The sequence below is a fragment of the Myotis myotis genome, unplaced genomic scaffold (assembly GCF_014108235.1).
Source record: "Myotis myotis isolate mMyoMyo1 unplaced genomic scaffold, mMyoMyo1.p scaffold_m19_p_56, whole genome shotgun sequence".
In the NCBI taxonomy this organism is placed as follows: Eukaryota; Metazoa; Chordata; class Mammalia; order Chiroptera; family Vespertilionidae; genus Myotis; species Myotis myotis.
Genome location: NW_023416364.1, coordinates 224072 through 239769, shown reverse-complemented (window position 1 = coordinate 239769; position 15698 = coordinate 224072). Strand labels below are relative to the sequence as shown.

The window sequence follows — 15698 nt, the reverse complement described above, 5'->3', positions numbered from 1 at the left end:
ATGTCATTGTTACAGATTGAACATAATTAAGGCCTAGTGATTAATCACAAAAACAATATGTAATTATATATGTGTTTTCCGATGGTCTTAGGCGACCCCTGTGAAAGGATCGGTTGACCCCCAAAGGGGTTGCGACCCACAGGTTGAGAACCGCTATTCTAGGGCAAAAAGCAGTAAAGAGAACTACTCGTGGAGAAGGATCACAATTTTGTAAAGATAGAGTGTTCCCTCCAGGTACTGGGATTGTAGGTGACAGCGTACTCTCTCTCTGTGCCAAATGTGTGCAGCTTTAAACGAAGGAAAAAGAAACGACGTTTCCCAGGATCCCTTGCAGAGGGGCTGGGCCAGGAGCAGAGCTCTGACCAACGCACCTTCCCAGAAGTTGCTCACTGGCTGAGGCGGACTCCGGAGGCCCATGTCCGTCCTGCAGCCACGCTGTGAAGCAGAGGCTGAAGCGCGTGGCAAGCCCACTGCGGGGAGAGCAGCAGCCCGTGTCCCCGTGTCCCTCATGCCACCGGCGAGCGGCCTGCCCCTTCCAGGCCTTCCATTACACGAGAGAAAAAGAAACCCCTCTCCCCCTTAGGCCTCACTGTCTGACTCCGTTCCTAACCCACACGGCTCCCTCGCATCTTCCTATACTCGCCCGTTTTTCTACATGAAGCAAGTTCTCCAGAAAAAGTAAATAAGAACGAGGGGAAACAGAGGTGAGAGCCGCCGACCCGGCCCCCGGCCGTGGAGCCCACCCCGGCGCCTGCCCAGCCCAGCCCAGCCCGCACCTTGCAGATGGCCTGCAGCTCCTCGCTCTCCTCGTCGTAGGCGGCCAGCAGGAAGCCCCCGTAGCGGCCGGCCCGCTTCCCCCGGCCCAGGTAGGCGCCGATCACCACGAGATCCAGGGTGTCCCCCACGCCTTGCAGGTAGTCCTTCTTCAGCTGGGGGGAGGGAGGGCGGGCGGTGAGGGGGGAATCGCGGAAGTGGTGGGTTGGGAGAGGCTGGAGAGGAGTTTCCGTAAAGAAGACCGAGTGTGGCCTGAGAATGGACACGGAACGGGCATCTAGGCTGAAAGAGGCGATGCCACGGGAGGAGCAGGTGCGACGGGGGCTGGGGGGGCGCGGGGGGGAGACCTGGGGTCATGCTGGATCCCTTTCCCTCAGACGGAGACAGGTTCCACTCACTCCGTCACACAGAGAACACTTATCCCCCGTTCGTTCCGGAAACACTAGTTAGCGCCAACTGTGAGCCGGGCAGGAGCTCGGCCTCGGGGACGCATAGGGGCTGTGTCCTGAGACAGGAAAGGTTCCTGCCCTCAGAGCTGCTTACAGTCTGTGGGGGCAGACAGACCACAGACGACTCATAAAGGTGCAGGCCTGGCCAGCTCAACTCCAAGCCCTGCCCTGCTCCAGTCCTCCTGCCCCTCATGTCCTCTCCATCCAGCCTCCGTCATTCCTACCCAACAGCCTCCCGCTGTGCTCCTGTTCCTGCCCAGCACCCACACCCATCACCACCCACGGACCAGCCAGAGCACCTGTGAAAAACGACAAGCAGGTCACGTGCCTTCTGCCCAGAACCTCTGCTGGCCTCCGAAACCCAGAGGAAGCCCCAGTGTTATTTTCCACGGCCCCCATGCGCTGTGATCGGGGCCTGCTCTCCACCCTGACCCCACAGCCACTGCCTCGCTGCCTTACACACCGAGCTTGTTCCGACCCCAGGGCCTTTGCACTTGCCGCGCACCCTGCCTGGATGGCTGCTCTGATCCTCACGCGGCCGACCTGTCCTTTCGTCTGTGTCTTGACCCAAATGTGGCCTCTGGAGAGGCTTTTCCAATTGCCCTCGCTGCCCCTGAGCTGACTTCTTTCTTCACTCAGATGCCCGCTCCATGTCCATTCTCAGCGGACATCACTACTGGACTCTGCCTCCCTGTGCCCTGCTGACCGCCTTGCCCGACGTGACGTGGACGGCCCGACATGGAAGGCAGGCTCGGGGAGGGAGAAGAGAAACCTCATCGGGCTTTCCCACTGCGGCCTCGGGGCACTGAGCGGGCGATTTCATTAACAAGGACTTGCAGGGGGGAGACCTGAGGCTGCAGCGCGAGGCAGAGGGTTCAGGAAAAGGCTCCTGAGCTCAGACAGGGTGAAGTGTAGGACTTGAAGTCAACGTCCCGGTCGGGAAAGATCTCCGGGTCCAGGGCTCAGCGGGAAGGCTGGGGGGGTCCAGGGCTCAGCGGGAAGGCTGGGGGGGGGTCCAGGGCTCAGCGGGAAGGCTGGGGGGACAGGGCTCAGCGGGAAGGCTGGGGGGACAGGGCTCAGCGGGAAGGCTGGGGCGACAGGGCTCAGCGGGAAGGCTGGGGGGACAGTCACCTTGAGCCAGTTGTGCGATCTCTTGGCGATCTCGTAGGTGGCGTCGACGTCCAGGGTTTTCACCATCAGCCCCTCGCAGGAGTCTGAGGAGACACAGCGCCGCCCTGTGAAGCCAGGGCTCACAGCGGCCGGAGCAGGCAGGATTCGGGGCGAACCGTCCAGGGTGGGCCGGGACCACAGGCCGGCTCCCGACCACAGAGGGGAGGGGAGCGGGGCCCTCACCTTTCACCGACTGCTCCAAGAACTCCGCGATCTGGTCCATGTCCTTGGTGTCCAGGGAGGTGGCGAAGACAAACTCGCCCTCCGTCTCCACGAAGTTCTCCCGGAGCAGCTGCCGGCGTCGGGAAAGGGGCTCACGGACCAGGGACTGAGGGGCGGGCGAGAGGGAGGGACGCCATTGTGGAAAGAGAGAGAAAAGTCCCCAAAACAGGGAGCACAAGTCACAGGGAGCTAAGGAGAGCCTGGAGAGGGGAGAACCAGCCGACATTAGGTCCTGAGAGTCTAAGTACAGGCTGGCCAGGGCCCGGGGGCTAGAAACCATTCAGATCCCGGGGGCCCCAGGGGCATAAGACAGGAGCCACGGCCCTGCTGGAGCCACGGTCTCTTGTAACTAAGACGATGGTTCCTTTTTAAACACCAGTTGAATCAAGGCAGAAAGAAGCCAACGATCATTATGCTGTAACAGACATGCTCCCGAGAGGGTATTTTCTCTGTTAATGCACAGCCAGCAACCTCTTCCCATAAAGAACCAAATTCTACTATATTCTCAGCTCTGCGGGATACTCCCATCTTTGTCACAGCACCTCAACTCGGCCCCTTAGGACAGAAAGAAGCTGAATGTGCAACTGACTGCCCGCCCTGGTAGGCACTGTGCTGGGAACTAATAGACACACAGTGTGACCACTTTTTAACTTTGGAATTTCTGGAGCCACGTAGCTCAGCTGGTTAGAGTATTGTCCCAATGCACCAAGGTTTTGGGTTCGATCCCCAGTCAGGGCACATACAAGAACCAGCCAGTGAATGCATAAGTGGAGCAGCAAATCAATGTGGGTTATTTCCTCTCTCCTCCCCCCCACCCCCCGCCCTCAAATTAATAAAGAACATTTTTTAAAGAAGTAGGGAAAATAGCAGCATAGGTAAACGTAGTACTCACCACCTCCCACAACTACATCGAAATTTACAACTAAAATACAGAACCACCATCATTCAGAACCACCTGAAATCTGGCTGGAAGTCCTACGACTAAGGAATTAAAGAAGAAGCACATCAAGACTGGTAGGCGGGGCAAAATCAAGCAACCAGCTGGTGCCATATCCACATGGCGGTTTAAAATTGGGAGGGATATCTTGGCTGTGAAGCTTTCCCTGGGGAGCGAGGGGTCCCAGCCCCACACCAGGCCCCCAGCCCAGAGTTCCAGTGCTGGGAAGAAAAGTCCCCGTAACTTTTGCTATAAAAACCAGCAGGGATGTGGCTGAGTGACATGGGGGCTACAGGAGTCCCAGGTGTTCCTCTTAAAGGGCTGCACACAGATTTACTCAGATCCTGCCTGACACGCACACACGTGCCAATCCCACTAGAACACAAAACTGGGAAGATACCAGAAGAAAAGCTAAGTGAAAGCTTTTAGAATCCTAGGAAAAGGATGACTTGTTTCCTTCTTTAATCTCAGGGATGAGAATGCATTAAGGGGGGGAAATGTTATGCTTGACTAAAGACAAAATGATAGTTAAAAACAAGTTCTATGCAGCAAAAAAGACCATCAATCAAGTTAAAAGGCAAACACCAAAGAAGAAGAAATATTTGTAATGCTCATGACACAAAGGACCCCGCAGAGCAGGGACAATCAAAACCTGAAGGGAAAACCGCAGAGCGTCTAATACTTGAGATTTCCCCCCAAGGGCCCTGGGAAACAGTCAGAATCCCACGGGTCTTCCTACAGTTCCTTTCTGAGGTTAAACGCTGTTTCCATTTGCATCATAAGGAGGGTGGTTTAGGCACTGGGTGCATTTCAGCATCAGGGCCACGAACTGGCCTCCTGGAGAAAGACACGAATAAGAACCCACAGACAAGCAAGTCACAGAACAAATGCCGTGGCCCACGAGCCCGAAGACGCTCCACCTCGCTAGGAAGTGGGCAGGGAAAGTTGTCACTCTTCAGCTACCAGATCGTCAAGGATTATCGGGAGGAAGACGGTGACGGCAGCTAATTGTATCAAAGCTTCCATGTGCCAGCCCTGGTGATCCACGCCCATGTCCCACTTAACCACTTAACCTGCCTGTAACAGAGCAGGTGCTACTGTTAGCTCTTCAATTACGGGTAAGGAAACTGAGGCACAGAGAGGCTGAGCCAGTCATCTGCAGCAACACAGCTAGGAGGGGAGAGCTGGTGTGGCTCAGTGGTTGCGTGTCGACCCATGAACAACCAAAAGGTCACAGGTTCAATTTTCCAGTCAGGGCACGTGCCAAGGTTGCAGGCTGGATCCCCAGTAGGGGGTGTGCAGGAGGCACCTGATTGATGTTTCTATCTATCCCTCTCCCTTCCCCTCTCAAAAAAAAAAAAAAAAAAAAAAACAGCCCCAGCCAGTTTGGCTCAGTGGATAGAGCACCGGCCTGTGGACTGAAGAGTCCCAGGTTTGATTCCGGCCAAAGGCACATGCCTGGGTTGTGGGCTCGATCCCCAGTAGGGGGCGTGCAGGAGGCAGCCAATCAATGATTCTCTTTCATCATTGTTTCTATCTCTCTATCCCTCTCCCTTCCTCTCTAAAAATCAATAAAAATATATATTAACAAACAAACAAAAACAAAAAAAACATTTAAATAATAATGATGATGATGCCTGGCCAGCGTGGCATAGTGGCTGAGTGTCAACCTATGAACCAGGAAGTCACAGTTCGATTCATTGATGTTTCTGTCTCTCTCCTCGTCTCCTTTCCTCTCTGAAATCAATAAAAATAAATTTAAAAAATAATAATACAATAAAACAAAATTTAAAAAAAGAGAGAAAGTGACCGCACTACAAAAAATAATAAATAAATATATAATAAAAGTGATGATCTCAAAAACATTGTCTTAACACGGTCTGGATCCTCACATCTGCTTCAGGCAGCCACACCACATGGGAAAAGCCCGCCTCACAGATGTGCAGTTGGGTAGGGAGGGCCTCCCAGAGCCCTGAAGGGTCCCGGGGACCCACGCAACTCCTTGGACCACGGAGCACGACTGCCCAGGAGTGGCCTCCCATCTCAGTGACATGACAGAGAAGTGAAACTCAGGCTCCTGGCTCCCAAGCTCACCCCTCGGTTGCCCCGGGAAGCGAAGCCGGGACTCACCTCTCCATTGAGGTAGATGAGATCGAAGGCGTACAAACACACCTGCACCTGGATCTCCGCTGCATCCACCTCCTGGGTTGGGGCAGAAGAGAGCAGGGGTGGGGAAAGGTGAGTCGGGCCTGACTGGGTCCCCTCCCATCCTGCCTGAGGCAGACACTGTTGTCACCTACCACTCTCCCCTGCTCCCACCTAACGGGCCACACAGCTGCGAGGGTGGCAATGCTGCCAGCCCCAGACACCGGACGGTGATGGCTCTCAGCTGATCCCAACCTCTTCCCCTTTGTCAGGTATTTGCTCTCTCAGCCTCCCTGGCAGCTAATGGTGGTGACATGACACAATGCTGGCCAATGAGAATAAAGAAGTTTGCTGGGGTGTAGGCTGTGGGGGCTCCTGGAACAGACCTTCTTTCATAATAAAACACAGAGATGTAGGAAAATAGCTCTTCCTGCTTTCTACTTGGCCTGCTGGGATGAGGATGCAATGGCTGGAGCTGTGGCAGCCATACTGCACTGGCTGAGACCTGCGTCCTGGGGAACACTCTGACCCTCTGGGGAGTGGGCAGGACTGGGAGGAAGAAGAGGGAGGGCGCGGCCACGGCAGGCAGTGAAGGGGCTGAGGCTACCTTGCGTTTGCGGGTGGTGAGCACTTGGAACGGCTGTATCTGCTTCTTCTCCCGGTCCCAAGCCACAGCTTCTGTGTCCAGGATGAAAGATGTGACTGACGGGAGTTTAATCTGAAAGTAGAAGGGGGAACCCAGGGCTGGTGAGAGGTGGAGCCGAGGCCAAAAGGCAGACGCGGGGAAACAAATGTCCTTTTCCTGCTGTAGCTCTCAAGGTCCACTGACCACTTGAAACAGAACTCAGAGACACGTGCACACAGACCCATATCCCGGCTGCACCGAGCTGGCCTGGACCCACCCCGGTTCCTTGCAGCAGTCACCGCAGCCCCCGCCGCAGGGGAGAGAGAGAAGGGGGTGGCAGACACCCACCTTGGGGATGCGGCTGATGATGTCCGGGTACTTTCCGGTATTGTCCTCCTGATTCCTGCTGAAGATCTTCACCTCCCCGCCTTCCAGAAAATGGATCTTTGGCAGTGGGGGAGGGGAGAGGACGTCAGAACCCAGTCCAGCCCAGGCAGCCCCTCCTCTCTCTTCTGACCCCACTTTACTGTGGAAGGTCCCAGAAGCTCTGAAGGAGGACTGGTGCAGAGACCTGAGCAAATCGTCTCCTTTCGAACAGCATCTCCCACCCCCGTCCTCTCATCATCCCAGGCCCACCCCCCTCCGTCCGCACAAGGGTCTTTCTGTGTGATTTGTCTGGATGTTATGCTGTGACTACTGTCCTGGGTTTTACTGTTACTGTATTTACTGTAATACAGCCTGGTCACAGTGCTCAAGCAGAGCTACATCGATGCCATTTTATACGTTTGTTATCGCGAGAAATAATTATGCGGGGTGTAACACATATATGACTTACAACATGTATGTATATTTCAAGTCACTGTCACTGCCGTAAGTCATTTTATTTTTTCTCTGTGTTCTGAAGATCCACCTGTGACCTGGGGCCCAGCCAGCCGCAGGCGATGAACAGAAAAGCCACCTGAGCACCCTTAGGCCCGACAGGCCGCCCCCAGGCCTGGGTCACAGGACTCACCCTGTCTCTCTACGGCTACGCGGCGTCTGTGACAGGAAGACACCCACCAGCAGGGCCCGAGCACAGCGGACCCTTCCTGAGCGCCCACTGCTGTGGGTCAGGAATTTTGATTTTACCAAATAAAATCGATTTTCAAATCAGCCAGTGAGGGGGTGGTTATTGCACCCGTTGCACAGAGGAGGGCACTGAGCCCCGAGAGGCGTGCAGGGCAGACGGGCCGGGTCTGGGCTGGGTCTGACTGCCCCCACGCCCTGCTCTCCGGCCCTGTCCGTTCTGCTGAAGGGATGTGCCCGCCCCCCATACCTGTGCCCTCTGCCCGTCGTATTTGTACTCGCAGGTGAAAGCTGCCTCATCGAAGCGCTTCAGGACCTCGCTGACGCCCCGGGTGGGGTGGGCCAACATTGGTTTCAGGGGGACCCCTGGGAGGGGAGGAGAGGGAGCGTTAGGGCAGAGGGGCAGAGGGGCCACCAACTGTGCGACTGCTGAATGCACACAAGCGGTGCGTGCAGGGTCTGGGTCACACCCACAGGACCCTGGCTGTGCCCTCTCTCTTTCCGTATCTAGAACAGAGACGTCAGCCATCTGTGACCACGTGCATTAGGGTGACAACCTTGGGGTGACAGGGTGGCAGGAGAAGAAACCTGGGTCCCTGGGGATCCCAGAGCATAGCTGGCAGCCCTCCCTGGCCGCTGCCTTCCTCTGGACTCGTGTGTGAGATTCTGTCCGGCCTGACCACTGCCCCTGGGGAATCCTGGCGACAGCAGCCTCCTCCCGACCCAGCACAGAGCGGGGCTCCAGGGGAAGGAATGGGTCTGGGCCCCCGGGAACACTCCTCCCCGGGGACAAAGAAGATTGTGCGGGCTCTTAGAGGAGTGGCCCTCCCAGCCCCCGGAGGCAGAAGCCAAGGCCCGGAGGAGGGAGGGGAGCCTGAAGGAGGGGCAGCCCCAGCGCCCACCCGAGCCAGCGGTGCACAGGGTGAGGCTGTGGTCAGCCTCCGAGGCCCGGGTGGCTTGTACCTGGGCTCAGCTTGCAGTGCTCCGGGAGCCCTTCCAGGCCGTGCTCCAGCAGCACCGGGACGATCCGGTCCAGGTCAGGCACCTGGCTGGGGGGGGGAGAACAAGGTGGGAGGTGTCCTTGCAGAGCTCGAAAGTCTGGCAGCCTGGAAGCTCTGCTCTCAGGCTGTAAGATTCACCTCTGCCTGCCTGTCCCCTGTCCCCTGTCCCCTGGTTGGCCCCCACCTCTCCCTCCTCTGTCCCCTGGTCGGCTCCCCTCTCCCTGACTCCTCCTGTCTCCTGGCCCCTGGTCGGCCCTCACCTCTCCCAGACTCCTCTGTCCCCTGGTCCCTGGGCAGCCCCCACCTCTCCCTCCTCTGTCCCCTGCTCGGCTCCCCTCTCCCTGACTCCTCGTCACCCTGCCTCTGCTATCTGCCCCCGTCCTCCCTGTGTCCCTACACATCCCTCTGACCCTATGTCCCTCAGTCTGAGCTGCCTTCAGCCATCTGTCATCTTGACTACACTAGAAGCACTCAAGGACGTTAAAAGCAAAACAAAACACAGTATTTCTTCCAGGCCAGGCTCCACCTCCCAGAGGTGCCGATTTACTGGTGGGTGAGCGGGGGAGAATGAGAGCACGTCTGCAATCCCCATGCGCAGGCAGACCTGAGACCCCTGCCCAGGCCTGGGGGCTCTGCAGGGCTGCTCACTGCCCGGTGCCCAGCACCCTGTGGTCCCGGCCCAGAGCAGGTGCCCCGTGGGCATGTGTGGAATTGCTCATCGACCCTCCTGCCGCTGACACTCTCTGGGCTGCCACCGTCTCGCTGTGGAGGCTGCAGGCCCGGTCCCCCCACACGGCCCTCCCTGGAGCCTGTCAGGCCGCACGTATCTGACCCCTCGCTGTGCCTCGGTCCCCAGCGGCCCCCGGGTCTCACCAGAACGTCTGCTTCAGGATCATGCCTTGCTCCTCCAGCCACGTCTTTCTGGCCTCTGCTGTCTTGCCCTTCCCAGCATCCACCACGGCCGGGGGGAATTCTAAGACAAGAGCCAACAGAAGAGGCTTTGGGATGGCCCAACCCCCGCAGCCCCCCCAGGGTCCACAGTGGGTGGGGTGCTGCAGACAAGGAACGGAACAGGGAAGGTCTGGAGTGGCAGCAGGAGGCAGAGCCACCGGGGAGGGGTGTGTGGGCTTCAGAGGAAGAGGAGCGCCTGGGTTAACTCAAGGGGTGGGCACTGGACCCCATGGGGGCTCACCTTGGCCTGGAGGCGTGAGGCTCACGGCCTGGGCGAGGGCGGCCAGCACCGACTGCTCTGCCAGCCCGAGGCGCAGCCGTCCACTCAGGGCTCTGGGAGAGAGCAGGTGAGGGCCGTGGGCTTGCGCACACCTGTCCAATCCTGCCCCCCACACCTTCCTCTCCTCCAGGCTCCCCCACCTCCACCCTTTGGAGACCTTCTCCTCACACCAAAACCAGCTTCAGAGCCAGAGGGGGCCCAAACACCACAGCCCCACTTAACAGGTGAGGAAACCGAGGCCAGAACAAGCACCCCTGGCACCTCCTGGGGCAGAACCACGTGCCTCCAGGTGTCGTGGCCTCTCATCTCATCTGAGAAAGGGGTGAGGCTTTCTGGGGAGGGGGAGGGGCAAAGCCAGCCTGGAACCAGAACACAGCAGCCTGCTGCAGTGGTGACAAGTGTGTGATGGGCAAGGACCTGTCGCGGGCACAGGCCTTCACCCGAGCCAGGGACCTGGAGGGCGAGGCTTACCCCCCCGTGCCCCGCCTCCCCTCTGTAGTCTGGGTGAGGAAAGCGCCTGCCTCGAGAGCTGCAGGAGGCACTGATGGGATGGCGCATGTGGCCCAGGTCAGGGCACCAGAAACCTCCAGGCTGTCAATGGCGTTTCCCTGCCATGGCAACCACCTGGCCCCCAGGCTCACTGCCGGGCTCAGGCCAAGGCAGACATCACTAATCGATCGTGGCACTCTCCACCCACAAGCCCGATTCTTCCCCGGGCAGGACCACCCAGGAGGAGCTGGCCCGAGGGGACCTGTGTCCCCACTCCCAAGGGCTGGCTCCTCCCCAGCGCATGCTGCTCCCATCTCAGAGCTCCAGGCACCGCAGGGCTCCAGCTGCCCATCCTCCCGCCTCCTCCTCCCCCCGCCTCACAGCCCACACACTCACCTGGTGATGAATCGGGCTTCTGAGTGGCGGCAGGCCACAAAGAGGCCTTTAATGATGTCCATCTTCCTGGTTGTGGACTGAAGAGGTGGGGGCAGAGCAGTCAGGCCCAGGGGGCAGGGAGAGGACCCCACCTCCTCCCGGCCATCCAGCTGCCTGGAGAGATGCCGCCCTTGGAGCGCCTGCCCCCTCGCTGCACCCCTTCCCTGCTCCCCCAGCCGCATGCTCAGTAAAGGGCCTGCTCTCCTTGCCTCCCTAGCTTTGGTCAGCAAATGACCGAGTCCTGTCACACAGCTGGCACTAGGTCAGGTGCCAGGATCCCAGGAGGAGGTTCCCGCAGCCTTGAGCGGGGAGGAGAAGGAAGCTCTGCATCCCTCACAGAGCTGATGCGATCCAGCCCCGGAAAGTCTGACCAGCCGCCCCCACCCCCCTGCCACAGGCCTGGCCCTGGGTCCCCGGGGGCAGGGCCGCTCCCCCACTCACAGCGCTGCCAGTGAGCCGGGCGATGTCTCGGAATTTGGCGAGGACCCCAGAGGCGGTGAGGGCGGGCGGGGGCAGCATGAGCCTCTGGGTGCTGCGGCTGTTCTCGGCCACCAGCCCCACGTCGCCCGTCTCGGCGGCCTCAGCCCGCACCAACTCGAGCTGCCGACCTGGGGGCAGAGCGTGAGGAGCAGGGTGAGGCCCGTGGCTGCACGGCGACTCTCTGGCATTTTCTCCAGCTACATGTGCCCGTGGCGAGCCCCCAACCCCCCCATTCCCAGAGCCCGCCCACTTCCTGAAGGGGCTCATCCCACACCCGTCTCCACTGCATCGGTGAGAGGCCTACTGCACGTTCACGTGGAGTGCGGGGAGCAGCGGGACGGACCCGTCCACACCAGGGGAGAGGCTGGAGTGGTGGCGTCAGTGTGCACGTGGGAGTCAAAGCCACGGGGTAGGATGAGGTTACCAGGGGCGAGTGTAGACAGAGGAGGCCGAAGGACCCTTTGCCTGCCCCCTAGCTGACCGTGAACACTTCCCAGTGTCCAAAAGGCCTTTGCTTTTTCTTTTGTTAGCCTTTTTTAAATTTTTATTTACTAATTTTAGAGAGAGGAAGAAACAGGAAGAGAGAGAGAGAGAGAGAGAGAGAGAGAGAGAGAGAGAGAGAGAGAGAGACATTGATGTGTTGCTCCACTTAGTTACGCGTTCATTGGTCGATTCCCGTACGTGTCCTGACCGGGGATCGAACCGCAGCCTGGGTGTATCGGGATGACACTCTAACCAACGGAGCTTCGCGGCCAGGGCCACGCTGAACTTTCTGAAGTCACCAATTTAAACACACAGATGTGTCTTGGCCTCACTCACTGCCCAGACTGGGCCCACGGGCACCCCTGGATGTAAGAGCCGGGGGCTGGGAAGTGGCACCGTGAGTTGCCACAGCTGTGACCACATTCTCACCCCATCAGAGACAACCGCCCCTTTCCTCACAGCAGAGGCTGGGAGCAGGCAGCTGCAAGGCTGGGGTCGCTGCCCAGCGGGGCCACAGGCTGCGCCCACTGCCCTCTGTGCCCCATCCTTGGCGCCTCACTGCTACGGTACTTTGTGTCTCTTTTCTACGCTGAAAAGAAACGCAGAGCTGACGCCCTATCAACACATCGTTTCGATACAATCCTGACTCTAACACACACAGGAATGGAGGGAAAGCAGCTCAGAAGGAAACAGGCACTCTGTCTTAGGCTGCCCGGCCCCGGCGCTGCAAGGCGTGAGCAGACAGGCGGAGTGGTCGGGCTCGTGCCTGTACGTGGAACCGCACGGAAGGCGCGACCAGTGTGACCCTCCTGTTGCGGGTGATGTGGAGACACGACCTGCCGACGGTGGCAGCGTTTCCAAAGTGCTGCCCGACTCTCACAAGCCTGCGGCTGGGCAGGCGTCCCGGCCACGAGGAGGCGCTCGCGAGTGGGTGTGAATGTGCCGAGGACGTGGCTCCCCACGTGTCGGCGGCCCAGACACAGGCCCACGTGAAACGACGCACTTCCCTGAACGTGTCCGCCTCACCAGTGCCCTGTCCTGGTGGTGGTTCCGCCATCCTCCCAGTCAAGCAAGATCCCTGACCCCCGAGCCCGCAGGTCCCTCCCGTCCTGTCTCTCTCCACGCCACCCTCGCCTCTGCTCCTGCAGGCCTGGCCCCCGCTCCTCCTCCCCCTCCCCCTGGACCTTCGCCCAGCCTGCTCCCCGGACTCCAGCTTCCTGTCCGTGCTCCACACGGGCTCAGAACTGCCCGGGCCCCCGCCCCTTGCCAGCTCACAATCCTTCTGTGGCTCCCAAGTCCCTCACAACAAACACCAAGCCCTGGACGCCCTGGCAGGCAGGTCCGCCCCACGCGCCGCCAGCCTCTCCATAAACACGGGCGCGGCCCCTGCAAGCCGCCGGCTCTGCACCCCTCTCTTCCCTCACCTCTGGGCCCCTCCGGGCTCTACTGCTCGGTCCTTTAGGAGCTCCACTACCAGCCTAAGCCCAACCCCCAGGCCCGCCCCCAAATCCTGTGCTCTGCCTGCGGCATCTTCCCCGGCCGCTCCTCTCTGCCCCAGGCCCGCTCCTCTCTGCCCCAGGCCCAGGCCCATCGCACTGCGGGCCCAGGTCTCCCTCACCTGCACCGCCCTCACACCCTGCCATCTGTCCCAGGTCCTCTTCACTCGCTGCCTCCTGAGCCCTCTCCACCATCTCAGACCCTCCCGCCTCTCCACCATCTCAGACCCTCCCGCGGAACGTCCACCGCAGCCCCTCCTCACCTGTGGCCTGGGCCACCGCCTTCAGAAGGACACCATCCCCGACGCCGAGCTCCAGGCCCTGCTGGGGGGGCCCGAGGCAGTTGAGGCTGAGGTAGAGGATGGGGAGGAGGTCTGGGGGCGACAGGGCCACCACGGAGCGAAGCAAGTTGCTCAGCGTCTCCACCATCCGGAGCCTGGAGGAGGAGAGGGGCTGCCAGGCCAGGGGCAGAGCCGGAGGCACCCGCCCCGCCCGGCCGGCCGGCTGGATTCCTTACCGAGCAGAAACCTCCTCGATCTTCTCAAACGTCCGGGCCACAGCCAGGTAAGGGACCCTGGGGAGGGACGGGAGACACAAGAGCATGTAAACCCGCGCTGCCCTCCACCCGCCTGCCTCCCCGAGGACGGCCTTGCGATACCCAAAAGCATGCCCACCCCTGATCCCGCCTGCTCCCCGGGGTTCTCTCTGTCCCCTTCAATGCTGCTGTGTCCCCAAAACACAGGAGACCCTGGACAGTGTCCTGTGACTGGTCTCCTGAGAGGCCGCCGCAGCGACAGGGACTGGAGTACGGCAGGGCGGCCAGGGCGGGCAGGGCGAAGCCTCACTTCTGGCCCCGCGTCCAGCACGCGTCCTGGACGGGGTGGTAGTTTTTCTTGGCAGGGTTGTAGCTGGATGGGTCCAGGGGGCTGCGGAGGCAAAAGGGAGAGTAGATGAGGTAGACGCTGGGTTGAAGGGAAGCCCGCTCCTCCGACTAACGTTTCCCGAGCACCTACCAAGGCCAGGCACCGTTCTAGGCCCAGAAGTAAATGAAAAGAAAGTTTGCTAACCTGGAGCTCACATCCGAGTGCGAGAGTCTGGGGGAGAAAACATAAACAAGTAGCTTTAGATAATAAAAAATATTTCAGAAAACAAAATAAAACCAAGTACCGGGAGAAAGCGGGGTGACAGATGCTACTTCAGAGGGGGTGGGGGAAGGCCTGAGCAGATACAGCTGAGCAGAGTGTTTATCAGGGAAACGAGCATCCCAGGCAGGGGGAACAGCGAGTGCAAAGGCCCTGAGGTAGAGACACGCTCAACACGTTTGAGGAACAGAAAAGGGGTCCGCGTGGTTATAGTGGAGCATGGTTTTTGGAGTCCACACTACGAGACCTACGATCCCTCTGGGCCTCTCACCAGCCCTCCCTCGCTCACTCTGGGTGGGCAGCACGAGGGTGAGGTCACAGGGCGCCACGAAGTGCCAGGCACTGTGCTAAGAGCACACAGCTGTTAGCAATCAGTCCTGCAGGTACGGGCTCTTCTACAATTTCCAGACCAGGAAACTGGGGCCCAGAGTGGTGAAGCAGTTCCCCCCGGTCACACAGCTAGTAGCAGGGCTCCAGACTGCTGACCCCTACATCACAGCCTCACGCTGACCCTGTCAGAGCCAGCACAGCCCGACTGCAGCCAGACCATCTGGTTCAAATCCCTGCTGCGTCACCAACCAGCGGTGTCACCTGGAGAAGTAGCTTCCGTCCCCAAACCAGTGTCTCCATCTATACAATGAAGCCACCGAAATCCTACAGTGACATGTTGTCATAAGGGTTAAGGAAGAAATAGGGTAAGGATTCTCGCGAGGTGCATTTTGTGGGGATTATTTGAAACACAACACTGATGCTCTGGCCGGTGTTTCTAAATGGTTAGAGCATCTGCCTGCAAACCGAAGGGTCGCAGGTTCGATTCCCGGTTAAGGGCAGGTACCTGTGCTGCAGGTTTGCTCTCCGACCCCAGTCCGGGCACATGCAGGAGGCAACCAATCAATGTCTCCCTCTCCTTGATGTTTCTCTCTCTCTCTTCCCTCCCCCCCCCCCACAACCCCCTTCCATTCTTTCTAAAAAGTCAATGGAAAAAAATATCCTCCGGCGAGGATATTTTAAATAAATAAATGTAACCCTGACTCCCAGCCTCAGGCCTGTATCTATTCCAAAACTGGGGACCGAAGGGCACATGGAAGACTCCAGATTTTTCAGCTCTTCCGCTGATTCTCCTGCAGACAGGACTGTGGATGGAGCAGGTGCAGGGCTGTGCACGGTGAACTGTACAGACCCCGTGTCGAATAAGTGTAGCCGTCCTGGCTGTTTCTATTGTTACCTCAATAAGAGGCAGCAGAGCATGCTGGGTAGGAAACTACAGCCAGACTGCCTGCTTCAAATCCCAACTCTGCCACACTCCCCGTTTGCGGCCTAAGCAAGGCCCTAAAATCAAGTAATAGTAATAACGGTAGTAACAGCAGCCGCTATAAACCTGCTGAGCTTGGCCGGAGCCGAAGCCTAGTCTACATGCTTCCGCCCTCAGGAGGAGACGGGCACAGAGGCCGTCACCCCCGAGGCCACACAGCTGGCAAGGGTGGAGCGGGCTCTCAGCTCTCCACGACGCTGCCCTGCCTCCACGCTCACTCCCCTCGCTGCGAAAAGGGTACC

The 15698-nt window shown here is 59.0% G+C and overlaps 1 protein-coding gene across 3 annotated transcripts in view; it reads right to left on the bottom strand.

Annotated features, from left to right (window-relative positions):
• Positions 1 to 15698, bottom strand: part of LIG1 (DNA ligase 1) — a 35865-nt gene that overhangs the window by 3637 nt on the left and 16530 nt on the right. For all 3 annotated transcript variants that reach the window (XM_036311547.1, XM_036311550.1, XM_036311549.1), the window contains 16 exons: positions 14070 to 14096; positions 13848 to 13928; positions 13520 to 13576; positions 13266 to 13438; positions 10985 to 11151; positions 10505 to 10581; positions 9581 to 9672; positions 9262 to 9361; positions 8351 to 8436; positions 7638 to 7753; positions 6671 to 6766; positions 6305 to 6415; positions 5683 to 5754; positions 2577 to 2721; positions 2355 to 2437; positions 777 to 929 (listed from right to left, as the gene is read on the bottom strand). In XM_036311547.1, the coding sequence (XP_036167440.1) occupies positions 777 to 929; positions 2355 to 2437; positions 2577 to 2721; positions 5683 to 5754; positions 6305 to 6415; positions 6671 to 6766; positions 7638 to 7753; positions 8351 to 8436; positions 9262 to 9361; positions 9581 to 9672; positions 10505 to 10581; positions 10985 to 11151; positions 13266 to 13438; positions 13520 to 13576; positions 13848 to 13928; positions 14070 to 14096 (1636 nt within the window). The remainder of the gene's footprint in view (positions 1 to 776; positions 930 to 2354; positions 2438 to 2576; positions 2722 to 5682; positions 5755 to 6304; positions 6416 to 6670; positions 6767 to 7637; positions 7754 to 8350; positions 8437 to 9261; positions 9362 to 9580; positions 9673 to 10504; positions 10582 to 10984; positions 11152 to 13265; positions 13439 to 13519; positions 13577 to 13847; positions 13929 to 14069; positions 14097 to 15698) is intronic.